We start from the raw sequence: 17,359 nt of genomic DNA, 5'->3' as shown, positions 1-17,359 counted from the left end.
TCTTGTCTAAGCTTGTCGCCAGACGAATGTGGGAAAATGTTTTTGGGTGTCCACTAGTCCTGCCATGTTGTGGTTTGTAAAAGTGAAAAAACGGATGATTTTGGGTGCCCACATCCTACCGTATAATAGTCGGTAAATATGGAGGTGGTTTTAAATGAAAGTGACTTGTGTATGTGATTTGGGAGTCTCTGTAGGGACTTCATGGTGTATTTACCCTCCGGTGTTGAAATGTGATCTTCATGAAAATTATAATATCTAAGTTTTGTTGCTTAAACTCCTAACATGAGTTGAACAAGAAAATGTTTTGGTTATGATAATACCATATGGATTTTCAAATCAATAGATACTTTTTTAAAAGTATTTCTATTGGACATCTAACTCATTCTTATCTAACAATTTCAGGAATTGATGATATGCAATCACCCCTATGAGAAGGAAGTGGACTTCTTTATTTTGTTGGAGCATGAAGGCTCATGGATGCATTATGTGGAAGCTTCGAGCATATGTATTTTGGGACCGAGTGTCCATTTTGTTATAACAAGGCCTTGCCTTGATGTTTGTACACCATTAAAGCATTATTATTTTATTCTTTAGTTTCTTCAACTATGTAAATGTTACAATTACTAAGACAAGAATATGAAAATTGTAATATTTGATATGTAGTTCAATGGTAAAGAGGACTTTTGAGATTAACATTTTTGTTTGGCTTGGAGAGATTTTGGATTTATCAAGTTATGAGAAGTGTATTAATTTAATTAATTTGGGGGCGTTGCATGCAAAGCAGCAAAAGAGGGGCGCATACTGCATAATCCGCATCCGATTCTTAAGGTTAGGACGATGAAATCTCTTTAGGGGATTTCTAGACTACTAACAATTAACCTTGTAACCTGTGTTATTTACTTGAATCTCATGTTCATTTCCCCTATTATTGAAATTTTTACTGTGTATTAGATTGAAAAAAAGGGACGAGGTGTATGTGCATTTACTGGCATTCAATGCTCACGGCGTATCATGCCAGGTGCCGAAGAGGAGTTTGCAATAGTAAACGACGAGCCTGAAACCTTTGAAGACTTTTTGCTATCCTAAAGAAGTTAGAAATTTCTTTTTGTGTTTTATATAGCCCATCTGGAATTTTATTTTTGAATGTAATATTGATGGAACTAATTTTTGTAACTAGTAAATTCCGTATCTATTCTCTTATTATTATATGCTTGTCTTTTTAAAAACCAATATAGTTCCCTACGTTGCTTATGAGATCTTGCGTCAATGCCTTTTAAGATCTGTCAAAAAGGTAGTGCGCTACCTAAGAAAGCTGGACTTAGAAGGGAGGCCAATTTGACTCCTCCGGCGATCTAGGATCTTACTTGGTCATTGGCCATAGGACTCATTAGTGACTTTCTCTTGACTACAACAACCCTTAGTATAGATTTTGGGGCGTCATAGTTGGAGGTTAACTTTCACGATTTCATATACAGAGATCAAAATAAAGTTTGACCAAAAATGCAGAAAGTTGACTGTCACGATTTCATGTATAAATATCAAAATAGACTTTGATACAAAGTGTAGGGATACAAAGTGTAACTTACCCTACATTTAATACCCAAAAAAATTAAAGTATTAGAGACTAAAATTTAGGGACAATTATTTTTTAAGGACCAAATATTTATGTTGCGAAAAGTGTCGTTATTATATTCTTAGTAACGAAAATTGAACATTAGTGATGAATTTTATCTTTTTGGAACCAAATTTTTTGTCTTAAAAAATAAACCTTTTTTAGACTAAATTATTTTGTCCCTGAAAGTGTATTTATTAGTGACATTTTCAAAATTTTGTGCCAAATGTCTTGTTTTTTGACTTTTTATGACGACCTTTTAGTGACTATCCTCACGACGATAGAAATTACTCCTAAATGTCTTTTGTAACAAAATTTTTACTTTTATAAAATAAAAAAAAAATTAATCTCTAAAACTCTTACACATTGTAGTGATTCTACTATCTGCAAACCTTGCTTAGGCTGTAAGTCACGTATATAGTGGAGTCTGGATCCTCTGTAGTGTCGCCTGTCCCCAAAACAACTTACCCAAAAAATGGGGGAAAAAAGAAAAAAAAAAAAAAGCTACTTTCTGCCTCTTCTTCAGCCTGATCAAGCGCAAAAAGAACCGCTCGAGCGTAGAATACACCCTCCCAGTAGTTTTGCAGACTTACAAAAGTACTGAGAGTTTACAAAGCCCGCTCGAGCGCAAGAAGTGCCGCACGAGTGAAGGAGCAAAATTCTGAGCAACAAAAGTTTGAAAACTAAGCAACCAACATGTCCCAAATGCAACCACAACAATCCCATAGCCAAATTTAAGTAGATACAAGGAAAGCAAGATGTGAAAAATAATATGAAACCATGAAACCCGAGTCCGGGATACAACAAGAGTCGGATCAAAACCGGAATCGCTATATTCCTCTTCGCCGCTAGAAGCCTTAGCACGATCCGAAAAACATAGATCTGGGGTTTGCGCTCTCCTCTTCCCCAGCGACTGTCGCTATCACCGCCTCCACTGCAGCAACTAACCTCCTGGATCAGAAGAAGAAGAAGAAAAAAAAAAAAGAAAAAGAAAGATAGTGGTCGTCGGAAGGGATAACCAGAACGTTGACGACCAGATCTCTTCTTTTCTAGTCCCTCATTCTCTCTCTCACTACTCTTCCTCTATCAACTGGTTCTTCACTCCTCAGTTGCAAAATAATAATAATAATAATAGAAAAACAAGTTCTAATCTCTATTTCTCTATCTCAATAAAAAGTTCAAATTTCAATGTCGTGTTCTAATTTAGCACCAAGGACCAAAATCCCATATCTTGGTTGGGACTTTTTCACCATTGTTGTTCATCTTAGTACCATTGATGGAAGTTGCAACAATGGAACGTACATATTTTCTTGTATTGTTTGCATATATGGCTTCTTGTTATTGTTGCCTAGACAGACCCAGTTGATTTGCTTTTTTCCTTTACACATTCTCAAACTATGTTGTGGGGGTTGAAAAGTCATCCGGAGAATAGGGGTTGAAGTGGGGTGGATTGTGGTTCACAAAGAATGGTGCCTTCTTCTCTTTTAGTTTCTTCTCTCTCTGTTGTTATCGTTGTTGTTGCTTCTTCTTTTTTTTCTTTTTCTTTTTTTTGTGAATTGCACTAACAATTCTATAGTTTTAGGCTCGTGTCATTTTAGTTCTTGACTTTTCAATTGTGACATATTTGACTCTGCATTTTGAGACTTGTTTCAAATTAGGATAATTGAAGATACCATTGATTAATTTTAAGGGTAAAATCGTCAATTTGATATAAACTAATTTAACAAAAATAAATTTTAAAAAAATATTTTTAAATTTTTAAAAATTATTTCTACCCATCAAAAATAAAATTATGTAAAATTGATAAATTTTTTAGAAATTTATTTATTTATTATCAAATTAATTTTTATTATGTGTTTGGATAATGATCATGCAATGGGTGGTTGTTTACATTTAAATGCGTAATCAATATATTTAATATATGAAATGGTTTTAGTTTTGAATTTTTTGATTTAATAGATCGGTTTAATAATGATATCAAAGTTATCACAATATTTGACTGTTGGAAAAATAGAAACTAATTCAATAAAAATAAAAATAACCACTTATTACATTATTATCATTCAAACACATAATAAAAATTAATTTGGTAAAAAACATAAATAAATAAACGTTTAAAAGATTTATTAATTTTACATAATTTTTATCTTTAGTGGATAAAATAATTTTTCAAAATTTGAAAATATACTTTTTTTGACATTTATTTTTATCAAATTAACAATTTTACCCTTAAAATTAAGCAATAATATCTTTAATTGTTCTTATTTGAAACAAGATTCAAAATTCAAGATCAAATATGTCACAATTGAAAAGTCAGAATTAAAATGACATAAATCTCAAACTATAGAAACTATTAGTATAATTCATTCTTTATTTTTATTTTATTTTTTCTTTTTGGGAGTAAGTTTTGCCTTAAAACGCTGTTATTTTGGGACATTACAAAAATCACTAGAGGGAGCTACAGAGGAGAATCTGGACTCGTGTATAGTGGTTTCATTTTAGACCTTGTTTGACAATTTTTTATTTTAATTAAAAAATCATTATAAATTATTACATCATTCCCTCTATATTTTTATTCATATTTTTTTATAAAAAATTATTAAAATATTTTATTTCCAAACGAGCCCTTTTGTTTTGCCGACTCACAAGTCGACACGAAGTCGAAACTTGCAATAATCACTCTCTCTATCGACCACGTAATAAACTTTATCTCTTTCTCTTTCCACTATTCTCCACGCTTTCTCCCCAAGTTTTGATTTCTCACCACCAAACCGCAACTCTCTCTCTCTCTCTCTCTCTCTGAGCTAACTTCTTTGAGAACCCAATCAACATTTGCTGAACCCTTGAACATGGAGATCTCAGACAACAAAAAAGAACATGAAGTCCATAATTCTATGCCAATTAAGCCACCACCGCATGAAGCTCTGTTTCTTGCATTATCTTACCTTCCTCTCTTCGAGCTTCTTGCGATGAGTGGTGTCTGCAAGTCACTCAGAGATGCTGTCAACAATGATATACTTCCATGGCTAAACATCACTGTAAAACAGCCTCTCAACTCTCGGCTTTCCGATCATATTTTGATGAGAATTGCTTCCAAAGCAAATGGTCGCCTCAGAACTCTGGCTCTCATCAACTGTGTCATGATCACCGATGATGGGCTTCAACAAGTCATAGAGAACAATCCCCATATTACCAAGGTTTGGATTATTTTTCTGTTTTTTTTATGGGTTATGTCTGAAATCGATTTAGGTGTCTTTGGAATAATTTTAATTTTTTTTTTAAATTAAAAAACACTAGTAATAGTTCGGATAATTACATATATATATCTCTGAAATTTACTTATAATACAGATACTCTTGTGATTTAAAAAATTATAAATATCCTATTGGTTTATCTTATTGGCAATAAAAAATTATTTAACAGAATTAATAAAAAAATAAAAATTTTAATTATTTTCCCATATAATATTAAATTTACATGAATTATTAATTTAAATAAATTGCTAACATTATTGAAAAATTATTAATTAATTTTATGATTTATTAATAAAAAAATGTTATTTGTAATAAAATTAAAAACTCAAGGCTAAAATGTAGTTTTTAAAACTATAGGAGTAATTAAGCAAAACTCAGGAGTGATATATTTGTAATTTATCTTTATATATATATATATATATATATTGTGTGCAAAAGTACTACAAAAAAAAAAAAAAAAAAAAACTATTTGGTGTTATTGTCTCTTAAAAAGTTGATTGTTCTAAGAGCATCTTCAACATTTAATTTTTTTTTAATAAATTTGAGTAAAATTTTGAGTAAAAACTTTATTTGTTCTAACAAAAAAAATTAAATTTTAATCATAATACCGGTCGATCGAGAGGACGACCAGATGATTGTCCGGCCAGTTGACTGATTTGGTGTAAAATGACCACAACCTATATGACAATTTTGCAAGGGAGAGATTGGCCGGGAGGATGTCCACCCAAGGTTCACTTACAAATTTGATGAAACATTCTAGACATTTTCAATTTGATGAAAAGTTTAAGATATTCTCAATTTGATATTGGTTTAATGTTACGATTAGAACACCGAAACTAGACCTTTTTTTTATCAAATTTAAATTTGATAAAAAAAAAAATTAGTAAGTATTGAAGACGTTCTAAGATTTTTTTTTTTTTTTTTTCTAAACAATTCACCAAAAGTTTTGAATGTTGTAGAAAATAAAAACAGAAACAAAAACAATATCGATCAAGTCTATAGTAGTTCATATTCGTTGTGCTCTAGCTCAGAATTGATTTATATATACCTCCATAAGCCAGTCTTTTTGATTAGTGATTAAATTTAGATAGAAATTTAAAGAAATAAAATGTGAGAATAATATGAATGAAATATAATAATAGTTTGTATTTAAGTGGTTGGAACAATACCTATGTTAAAAAACTCTACCAAACACTTCATGTGTTCGATTAGTTTGTACACCTGAGTCTTAGGACCACTACTTTACGGTTGTATTGGGGTTAGATAGAAATTCGGGAAGAAAGAAAAAAAGATGAAAAAAATGTGAATAAAATTTAAATTAAATAAATTTCTTTATTTTCTTTTTTGTTTTCAAATTCATGATCCAAACACATGTTAACAAATAAAATTTAATTTATATTTCATTTACATTTCTCTCATTTATTCCATTTTTTTTCCTTTAAATTTTTATCTAAATCTATCGTCCAAACATAACATTCCGGTTTAAGAGATGGGAATGGATGAGATATGATTGGTAGAGGCTACAAATTTGTTCTGGTCTGACCAGTTGAAATCTTGATGTGCACTGTAAATTAGAGACCACACATGTTTTCTGAAACAAGAACACCCAAAAGTAGCCATCCATCTTCACATGACTTATTTTTGCACTAACAAGTCTCCAAAAATCAAGAAAACTACTCAAAAGTGTTTCCTACCTGAAAACAAATTTGAAAACAATTTAATCTCGTATTAATTTTTGTATAGGGAAAAGATGTTGCATGATTTTTAACCCACAAATGTTGTTCATAATTGGCAGCTCCATGTACCAGCATGCACTGGCTTAACCCCTGATGGTGTCGTAAGAGCAGTGAAGACGCTAACCGATCATAGCCCTAATTTGATCAGCCTGAAGATAGCCGGCATCTACTGCATAAACAAACACCATGTGGAAATACTTCATTCCATTCTCAATACAAACCTAAAGCGGCACGAGCCACAGATACAACATGAACACAAGCATTTCACACGACACCAAGAAACTGACTGTCCGATTGACATAGACATATGCCCCAAGTGTGATCAAGCAAACATGGTTTTCGATTGCCCTCGAAAAAATTGCGCGCAGAAGAGGAAGGAGGGTCAGAGCGAGTGTAGGGGTTGCTACTGTTGCATTATGAGGTGTGTCCAGTGTGGTCAATGTGTTGAATATGAAGAACCGGTGGAGGCGGTTTGCTTACATACCCTGTGTTTAGACTGTTGGCTTCAGCTTCCAAAATGTTGTTTTTGTAACCAGCCGTACTGTAACCAACATGCTGATGAGCCTGATCAGAAATACAGTCTTCTAGGGTCTTCAGGATTCATATGCGCAGTTTGTCATGAGATGTACATTGAAAATGCTCGTGACTTTTAGTTATGCTAGTTATGGAAGAATAATGATATGCATGTAATGGTACATAATCATGTGTTAAGAGTCATTAGTAGTATGTTAATGCGTTAGTGGATACAAAGAATAATAGAGTTAGTGGGTTTAATATGAGTGTGAATTACATGTTATGATCTTATATATAGCTATGCAATCTATATATCTAATAGATGAATAAGAATATGAGAATATAAAAAGAATAGTAGAAGTGAAATACAAAACTATACTCTTCAATTCTCTTCCAAATTTGTGTTGAGTATTGTTGTGCATCTATTTTTATTTCTAACAGTTACTACAATCATATAATTTGTCAACATGTGAAAACAAATGAAGAAGATTCCACTACCAACTCATACAAATCCAGTTTCAAAGAATATCAACTTTGCACAAACGGACTAACCTAAAAACATAGCTACACACCAATAATCACATCCGCGAAGTTTGTACACAATCAAATAGACTTGCTTTGAAAACCTTACGACCACTAACAAAATTGTGTATGATGGAAGTTATCCAAAAAGAGAGTGAAACAGAATGTTTCAAAGGACACTGATGCAGTTAAAAATTTTGCACAATGATTCCATGTATCAGTTTACAAGAACACTGCACTCAACAATAAAACACCAATGACCATAGATCTCACAAAAGCATTATCACCATAGTTGACATATTGTGAAGGGGAGCCAGATGTGGTTGAATTTGAAGACGGAGCGAGCGACGTACCATTTATAGAGGTGCCATTTCTTCCACCACGACTACATCAACAAACAAGCAACATTTACAAAATTCAGGAATCTGAGTGACGAATAATATCCAAAACTACGTCGTGAAAAAAAAAATGGTATTTTAATATCATTTACTTCAATTTAAAACTCGAGATGCCAAATTATGTGATTTGCTAACGTGTCTCGTAGCAGTAAAAAGCACAACATCATTGAAGGAAACTAAGACATGTAAGGCAAACAACTGAACGATATGTAAGCATGCACATAACAGAAATTTATATGAGTAGAATGATTCATACCTTCCCGGAAACCGACACGAACCATGACCTGCACAAATGGAACAGACATTGGTAACTTCGAGGATACAAGCCATAAAGAAAGCATGAAAAGCCAGAAGAAAAAAAAGCATCATAAATCCATACTTGGGTCTGTGGTAGTGATGGCAGCAACTCCATTGAAGTTACAGGTCCCATCAGCCATGGCCATCTTGTGATAATACGTATCAAAAGCATATGTTGCGTGCGCAATCACATTATCTGGTTCATAACACGGTTGTCCCTGCAACAAGGGAGAGCAATCCACTTTTCCTGGTCCACAAGCCCAATCCAAGGCTGCTTGTAGCATCTTTGGATCAGCAGCATCTCTTGCCACACAATAGGTCTGGTTCGTCGTGTCATTTGCCAACACTGTCCCTGAACCCGTCAAGTGTAGGATATAAATTGGCACCCCGCTCGCATCAAAAAGCCCCCAATTCTTCTCTGAAACAGACCCAGGTCTCAAATCTTCATTGTAAAGCTCATATATGTAAGTACTAACCGCAATCCCAGGGTGTTTGGGAGTCCCCGTGTTGTTAAGCACGTGCTTTATTAGGTTGCTATTGTAAGTGTTGGCATTGTCAACAGTAGCGTCTGGCTCTGACGAGTCACCCTTGGAAGGCCAACCTGTCTCGGTCACTACGATGGGGATATTAGTGAAGTTCAAATAGGACATTGCAAAATAAGCTGCATCAACTATCGCATCAAAGACGTTAGTGTAGTGAAGGAGCGTGTTAGAATCCACAGCTTCCTTGTTCGGAGGGAGAGGACGGAAAAGCGCATAGTCCAATGGAATCACATTGTTTGATTGCACATAATCGTAATAGGGGTACACATTTAGCATAAGGTATGACCCCGTGGACTGCAAGAATTTGAGCAAAGGAACCATGACCGGATCCCAAGTGCGATTAAAAAAGGCTTGGGAAGGCGGGAATGAATCGAGGATAATGGAAGAAGCGTGTGGGGTAGAGACTTTGATTTGGGAATCGATATTGGCGGCAACGAGGGCGGATTGGATGAATTTCATGGCAGAGACTAGGATGGGAGCGGCATTTGAGAGGGTCGTAAGGACTTCGGATCCAACAGCAATGCCTGTGATATTGGTGGCAGGGACGTGGGCCAGAACGTTTCGAGTAACCCAGTTGGCAGCGGTTGCATTGGATTGGCCAATGCCTAGTAACTGGTCATTGGGAACAGAAACTGTTACACGGATTCCACTGTTTGCGAGTGCCAGTAGCATGGCTCGGTCAGCATCAAAGAGCCTGATGTGATGAATATTCTGAGCCTTGAGGAGGGCCACAACCTGAGTTGGGCTTGGCATGTCAGAGAGGTCTGTGCCTATGTTCACACCAATAAAAGCATCTGCAGAAAAGATATGGGGGTTCAGACTTTGAAAATACAATTGCCAGTGAAAATAGAAAATCAATGTTCCAAATTAGTAATCGGGTAGATCTCCATAACACACTGGATCCATGTGGACTGATGGTCAGCCTAGGAGGAAAATTTTGGCATGTGAATATTGGAGTGAGCCAAAAACCAAGACACTTTGTATGCCCTGTCAAACATGAGAACAAATAGGAAAATAGGCAAAGTCCATTTGTTGAGGATATGATAAATACTTTACCCACCTCTTTGACAGATAAGCTTTTAAAAAAGTTAGTTATCGACAAATTAAGGTAATAGACCTTGTGTTCAAACTTCAACACCTACATGACAGTTAAAATACTCACACCACACGTATTTTGGCCTACTTATGGACAAATTCTAGCCAAACATGAGGGGATATGTTGAGGATTAAATAATTAAGTTACGCCTCTCTAACAGCTAAGCATTTAGATGAGTAATGAGTTGTTGGTTGACAATATAACACCATCAATATATATTGGGTTGCCAATCTACACACTATAATAGATAAACCTAAACAATATATATTGGGTTGCCAAATCTACACACTATAATAGATAAACCTAAACGTTCAAATACGCCAAATGACCCATCAAAGAGTGCATTAGATGTTCTTAGTTCTAATAGAACAAATGGTTTCAATCAATCCAAAAAGCAAATGATAGTTTCAATTATGCTTGGGTAAATTCATCCCAACCACAACAATCTCATGATCTAGTGGTCTCATAATGGGAACCCTGGGGAGAAACACAACTCAAATCAAACAAACCAAACTTTAGTTGAACTATACAATAGTGATGCGGAAAGTGCTAGCTCTAAAGTTGGCTCGGAGATTTTATTTTGTTTGTAAATTTACGTTTTAATATTTATATTATTTATTTTCTCCACTTACACAGGCAGATTAATTAAATGATATAGGAATAGAGATGTGTCACCAGATTACGTGCCCATGTGGCCTTCTGTTGGATGTTAAGTATCATGATCTACAGAATAGATGTTGCCCAAGCTAAGGGAATCAAATTTAATAGATTTAGATTTTACCTAAAAGAGGACAGAAGGGTGTTATAAAATTCAGAAATTGTTATCTGTCTTCATTGATTTGAAAATTTGGGAAACTAAATGCAAATATTCTCGGGGGCACAGTTCTAAATTGCACTAGGACACGTCTCATTAGAACACCATTGATTTGAAATTAATTTCAAATTCTTTCTTTGTCAATATAAAAATAAAATAAAAATAGAAAATAGAAAAAGAAGAAGTAGATAAAAAAGAAATGCCTTCATGTAGTTGCTTTTCTATGACAATGAATTCAAATGAAAAAGAAATGGGAAATATCTAAAGTACAATTATGAAAACAGTCCTTAAGCATTAAAGGTCAGAATTTGCTTTATTTTTAGGTCATAAATGAAGATCATATTAGGTGGTCAGCCAAAAAAATATAAAAATTTCATAACTAAACAATGGTTAAATATTTTAAACCATTTGATCCTAGCTTTTGACTGACTTCATTCCATAATTTGGCTCCATCTATAGCCAGGAGGTCTAGACTTGCTACATGACAACACCTACAGCTTCTTCATTTACAACAGACATCATCTTCATTTTCAGATGGCTGCATTCCATTTTAAAGAAACGGTTTCATTAAATAGTGAAAGCAGCAAGCCTATACAAATATAGATGAATGGTAGGTTGGGGACATTCCTACTCTTGCAGATCTAACATTCTCCCTTCTGTAATGGCCCACATCTTGCCCGGGCTCAGGGTCACTGTAGAAATTATTTCGGACTTTATTCTCATTATCCGAACCATTTAATTTTTAAAGAACATCGAGTAGAACATACTTGGAAAAAAATCAAGTTGATCGGATATCAATAGACCCTTCATCAACTCAAATTTGTATATATAAAAAATATATATATATATATAAATATTAAACTGAATACAAATATGAGTTGATGAAGGGTCTATCGATATCCAATCAACTTGATTTTTTACAGGTATGTTCTATTTTATGTTATTTAAAAATTAAACGGTTCGAATCATCAAAATAAATCTGAAATAATTCCCACATGCCACACAGCAGTGGCTCCAACTCCACAATGCCCTTATGAACCATTAAAGGATACAAATAAAGAAAACTGACAAAAAATTCCAAGTCATATTTGAATGCCTTTTCCAATGTAAATTATTCCTAGCAGTTTTGTGTTGCATTGCCATAAGGGTAAACTATCAATAGGTCTTAATAATTAATAATTGAACTTAATTCCCATTAAGTCCTATTAAAAATAAATCTTGGTAAAATCATCACTAAAAATATTTTTTTTGTGACAATTTTTTACATGTCACTAAAAATTAACAATTAGTGACTTTTTTTGTATCATGAATTTTATAAATTGTCGCTAAAACTTACAATTAGTGACGTTTTTCTATGACAAATTTTTTAAATTGTTGCTAAAAGTTGTGAATTAGTGACATTTTTTGTGACGATTTTTTAAACTGTCGCTAAAATTTATAATTAATAACATACTTTGTGACAAAATTTTCATACTGCCACTGAAAATTAGCAATTAATGACGTTTTTTAATAATGTTTAATGAAAAATGTCATTGATTGTCATAGGACCTATTGAATAATATAATAAATCTACTTATTAACACTTACACGTAAGTTTCCCTTGCCACAAACGCATCACAGCCTACAATTTTTGTAGGTATCACATGGGGGACTCACAAAATAGAAGGGTGTGATGTGCTTGTGACACTCCTTTTCCGAAACCAATACGTCCATCATGCCATTGTAGCTTATATTGGGGTTTTTCTATTCATTAGCTAAGTTCTTAGTTTTCTAATATTTCACTAGCATAACCACCATAAGAGGACAATGGAGTTTGACATCATTGTTATTATTATCATGACTTCTAGATCTTTCAATTTATAATTGAAAACACCCTGACAGTTAGATCTAGACAGGCAAAGGTGGAGATTCATAGAACAATTGTCAGAAGTGATGGACTAAAACATATAATATAGTGGTGTAAACAAGGCAACACATGTTAATAATATATTCTCTTTTTTTAACTAGTAAAATGACAAAAATGCCCTTCAAATTGGTTGGACCCAGATGGGTTACTATTATGGTCCTCCTATGATACATTTTATAGTCAGTGTGTTCATAGGAAAAGGGGAAGTTACATGAGCTGGGATGCAATATGGTTGATTTGATTAGGAAGAGCCTGACAGATTCGAGAATTTCAACAAATGGAAGTGAATTTACCATAATGTCCCATGCTTTGGCAAGAAGGTGGAAGATTTAAAAGGGAAAAAAAAATTAAAAAACAAAAGAAAGAATTAAATTACACTTCTGACCTCCAACTTTTATAATTTTACTTTGGTGGCCCATATTCAAACTCTTGTTTCAATATAGTCCTTCGGTCACAATCAGTTAAAAAAACAAAACTGCTAGGACTAGGACCCAAAAAAAAAACTTCCAAACCCTAGCTCTTAAAAAAATGAACAAAGAGTTCTCACCTTATGGGGCCCATCAGCACATTTTAAAGACAATAAAAGAAAAAGAAAAAAAACCACTTTCAAATTTCGCTCAAATTTTAATTAGTGGCGGTGTGACAGAAGGGCTACATTGATACTCGGGTTGAAGCCCAAGAAATTTTGTAATTGAAACTGAAGTGACCCAAGTGAATTTAAGGAAAGTCAGAGGGTCAAACTGTAATTCACCCAAAATTAAATAAGACTCTCCCCCCCCCCCCCCCCCCACTATCAGTGTAAACAGGGTTTATGGCGAGGACAATAACTTCAAACAGTATACAAATTTTGTTTATGCACTTTGAAAATGGCCCAGCTTGCTTTCTTCTAAACTTTACTCTACAGTCCCAGAAGCACTCAATAAAGGTCCAAAGTAGAAAGAATGGCAAAGCATACTTGGAAACCAGGAATCATGTAAAAGGGAGATTTACTATTAAATGAAATCAGTAACTCAAATGTAATCAGACCCAAATTTCTTACAAATTTTTCAATCGAATCTCATTGACATCCACATTCAAATCCTCAAGCACAGGTCTTTAACAAAGACACAAAAAAAACCCAATTTTTTTTTAAAAAAAAAAAATCATGCAAGGGAAAGGGAAAAAAGCAGAGATAATCAACAGAGAACCAAACATTTGTGTGTGTGTGTGTGTGTGTGTGTGTGTGTACCAATCTATCAATGAGAAGAGAGTACAGAGAGAGATACCCAGATGGAATAGGATCAAACCCTGAAGAAAAAAGAAATAATAGAAGCAAATAGGAGAAACAGAAAAGAGCTCACCTTCACCAGAAGAAGCAGTAAAGACTGATAAAAGAAGAAGCAGCAGCAATAGACCCATTGATTTTTAGACTTTTTTATTAGCTCCAAACCTTCAATCTTCCAAAACCATACAAACCCACTGATGTGAAATCTCAAAGAAACGAAGAAACGAATCTAGAGAGAGAGAGGGGGGGAAATCTAGTGAGAGAAGAGGGGGCACTTTTGAGGAAGAACTGGGAGAGAGAGAGAGAGAGAGAGAGAGAGAGAGATTTATTGGATTTGTTTTTTTTAAAGTGTTTTTTTGTGAAAAGAACAGGTGGGCCAGAGAGTGAGGTTCTGTACAGATCAAACTTTTGACAGAGATCTAACGGATGAGATTGAACTGGGGGCTATCTGAGACCTGACCGCCGTTGAACCCAAAATTGTTTTTCTTTTGTTTGAGTTGAATGGGTGCAGCTAATTTCAATAAGCAGTAAATATGAAAATATTTATAATTGTAATATATTTCAACACAAAAAAGGTCTTTAAGATATGTTTAATATTTTTCTTATTAAAAAAACTTTCTATCAATATGTAATATTATTTATGTGATATTTTTATTAATAAAAAATTATAATACATAAATTATATATTGTCTTTATCTAACAAAAATGAGTTTACGTACTTCACTTATAAAAAATTTTGCTTTCTACTTGAGTTGGAACACTATATAAGTAATTACTATTTTTTTTTTTTGGACCATCTCCATTTATTTACTAATTTTTTCATCTAATTCAATTTTAAATTTGATAAACAAAAAAAAAACTTGATTTAATATGAATTACTTCAATCTTTTAATCAAATTTTCATCAAAATCTTTTGAAAAAATTTCTCTCCTATTCTAAATTTCACTTTTCATCAAATTTGATATCAAAAAAAAAAAAAAATCATTTCTAATGTTTCATCTTTTTAATTTCCAACAAATTTAAATTTGATGAAAAATTTAATGAGTTCTCAATTTGATAAAAACATGACTCCATTGGTCATTTGATGAAAGTATTGGAGATGAATTTTGAACACTTTTTCATCAAATTTAAATTTGATAAAATAAACGATGAAGGGTTGCAAATGCTCTTATAAGTAAAAAAAAAAAAAAAATTGATAATAAAAAAAAAACACTAAAAGCACATCTCTCTTACTTTTTTAATAATTAGTTTTTTTTAATTTATTTACTTTTTTTTTTTTACTTTTTTAATACTAATTATTCTTTTGAAAAATGTATATCTATGTATTTCTATTTTGATATATCAAAAGCCACACTACCTATTTACTTATGACTTGAGCATCACGAATACATATATCTATAGTATGTTATTGTTTAGATTTATTATAGATTTCTACTGAACATATTTGTTCATTCTCGTTGTTAAACCATTTTTCAAGCGTAAAGTTGAAAGATTTGTCAAAGAATTAAGAAATTTACTTTATAGTTAATTATGAAGATTCTTATAATTATAGGCAAAAATTCAAGTGTGCAAGGAGGGTTAATTTCCTTATCTTTTGTTTTGTATTATTGTAAATTCTTCAATGCAAACTTGGGACAGTTATTGTAATTATTGCATATGAATATTTCATCATTATATATGAGAGAGAATATTATTATTTATCCATTTATTATTTTGCTTCGACGAGTATTCTATGAAAACGAACTATGATGAAGAAATTGGCAATGTTTTTGAATTATAAAATTTTGAACGTTACAGTGACTGTGGGCAACCATAGTGTGTCAGTGTAAAGATAGAAAGCAGAGAGAGAATAAGTAGACATTATTTTTTTAATTGAAGTGCAACACTATAACTAGACAAGGATATATGAAAATAGAAAAATACTTCATACTATTAATTAAAAATCACTAATTAATTACTAATAAGGTGATATTATGTGTGATAATTTAACTTTTATTATTTTTTTTTCTTGGTACTATCAACTCATTAGAACTAACATTAATAGTATCAAATTAAAGCATGCTGATAAAAATAAGAAGGGAGGGGAAAATGTCATGTACAACAATAATTGGTACTTCTTACTAATATATTTTATTACAACAATGTTACAGACCACTAAATTTCTACCACTAACACCATCACTAATGATGTGGCAAGTAAAAAATTAAAAAAAAAATAAAAATTAAGACACAAAACACATAGTGCAACCACTAATTAGTGGTCTGCATCATTTTTTATTTTATTAATTATATTCTTAAAATTAAAATTAATCAATCACTAGACTTGACGTTATATATACTCATAAAAATAGACATATCGAGCTTGTTTGGTTTATTTTTGAGAGAGTTGTTTTTGAAAAAAAATTTGGAGAGAGAGCTTAGAAATTTTTTTGGTTTGTTTGGTTGTATATTTTGGGAGAGTTATTTTTTTGGGAGTTTGGGATGATTTGATATTTTAGGAGAATTTGAATAGATGTGTATGAGAGAAAAAGTGATTGAGAATGAGAGAGGAGAGAGAAAAGGTGATTGATTGATGTGTAAGAGAGAGAAAGTGATTGTGAAAATTTTTTGAGAAAAACTCAAACCAAACAATTTTTTTAAATTTTTTTTTCTAAAACTCATCTCCCAAATGCAAACCAACCATAGTTTTCCTAAATAAATTGTTACCTAGCTCTTTTTTAGGGAAAATTACAAGTAAAATCCTAAACTTTGATCTCTGTAACAAAATAAATCTTGAAATTTAAATTTTATTAATTTAAATTCTAATTTTTTGATTTATTTTCTATCTACACCATCTATTTATTTTGGTTAACTAAAATTGACGAAAAATAATATTTTAGTCATTAAATTCAACTAAAAAAAGGTAGTTAAGAGATTGTAGTATTTTAGTTTTTTTTTTTTTTTTTTGACAGGTTTAGTTATTAAATAAAATGTATTAAACAAATTGTAGTTAAGAATTTTTTTTTTTTGACTAAATAAATGGAAAAAATTAAATAAGTTATCACTTAAAATTTTAACAAAACATTATTGGTCAAATTTGTTTATCAAATAAGTTAAATAAATTAATTTACAAGTGGTACCAAAAAAAATTAAATCTACACAAATGTCTAGTTTAGAAACAAGCTATTTTAGTAATTTTTTGACTTTTTATAAAAAGATGTACAAAAAAATAGATAGAGTGATGTGATAACTTATAATGATTTTTTGACTTTTTGACTAAAATATTTAGTTCCCAAATATAGCCTAAGCCCTCGTTTGGCATGAAGAATTTTGGGATTAAAAGGCAAAAATAGCCCTAAAAAGACAAAATAGACTAAAAATACAATAACATAAAATGGCACATCCAAATCATAATCATTTTATTTTT

The 17,359-nt window shown here is 32.2% G+C and overlaps 2 protein-coding genes across 2 annotated transcripts; one reads left to right on the top strand and one right to left on the bottom strand.

The window, feature by feature from the left end:
* The first annotated feature begins 4,245 nt into the window (after nucleotides 1-4,245).
* Nucleotides 4,246-7,378, top strand: MEE11 (RNI-like superfamily protein). Its single transcript, XM_028253584.2, has 2 exons — nucleotides 4,246-4,809; nucleotides 6,662-7,378. The coding sequence occupies exons 1-2, from the start codon at nucleotides 4,462-4,464 to the stop codon at nucleotides 7,253-7,255; spliced, it is 942 nt and encodes a 313-aa protein (XP_028109385.2). The 5' UTR covers nucleotides 4,246-4,461; the 3' UTR covers nucleotides 7,256-7,378.
* Nucleotides 7,379-7,585: 207 nt separating this feature from the next.
* Nucleotides 7,586-14,284, bottom strand: LOC114308091 (glucan endo-1,3-beta-glucosidase 3). Its single transcript, XM_028253583.2, has 4 exons — nucleotides 14,031-14,284; nucleotides 8,415-9,668; nucleotides 8,292-8,319; nucleotides 7,586-8,022 (listed from the first exon to the last, which is right to left on the bottom strand). Exons 1-4 carry the CDS (start codon nucleotides 14,086-14,088, stop codon nucleotides 7,860-7,862), a joined length of 1,503 nt encoding a protein of 500 aa, XP_028109384.2. The 5' UTR covers nucleotides 14,089-14,284; the 3' UTR covers nucleotides 7,586-7,859.
* Between the last annotated feature and the right edge of the window lie 3,075 nt (nucleotides 14,285-17,359).

This window comes from Camellia sinensis, chromosome 11 (genome assembly GCF_055761805.1).
Source record: "Camellia sinensis isolate YWXY chromosome 11, ASM5576180v1, whole genome shotgun sequence".
Lineage (NCBI taxonomy): Eukaryota > Viridiplantae > Streptophyta > Magnoliopsida > Ericales > Theaceae > Camellia > Camellia sinensis.
Note: the sequence above shows the minus strand (reverse complement) of the source record. Positions and strands in the feature narration are given on the sequence as shown.

Bases quoted from the DNA above. Each gene is read 5' to 3' on its own strand.
- MEE11 (XM_028253584.2), top strand. From the start codon at position 4,462: ATGGAGATCTCAGACAACAAAAAAGAACATGAAGTCCATAATTCTATG. The intron at 4,810-6,661 runs GTTTGGATTATT...CATAATTGGCAG, and splicing joins ACAATCCCCATATTACCAAG to CTCCATGTACCAGCATGCAC.
- LOC114308091 (XM_028253583.2), bottom strand. From the start codon at position 14,088: ATGGGTCTATTGCTGCTGCTTCTTCTTTTATCAGTCTTTACTGCTTCT. The intron at 9,669-14,030 runs GTGAGCTCTTTT...TCTTTTCTGCAG, and splicing joins TACTGCTTCTTCTGGTGAAG to ATGCTTTTATTGGTGTGAAC. The intron at 8,023-8,291 runs GTATGAATCATT...TTGTTGATGTAG, and splicing joins TCGTGTCGGTTTCCGGGAAG to TCGTGGTGGAAGAAATGGCA.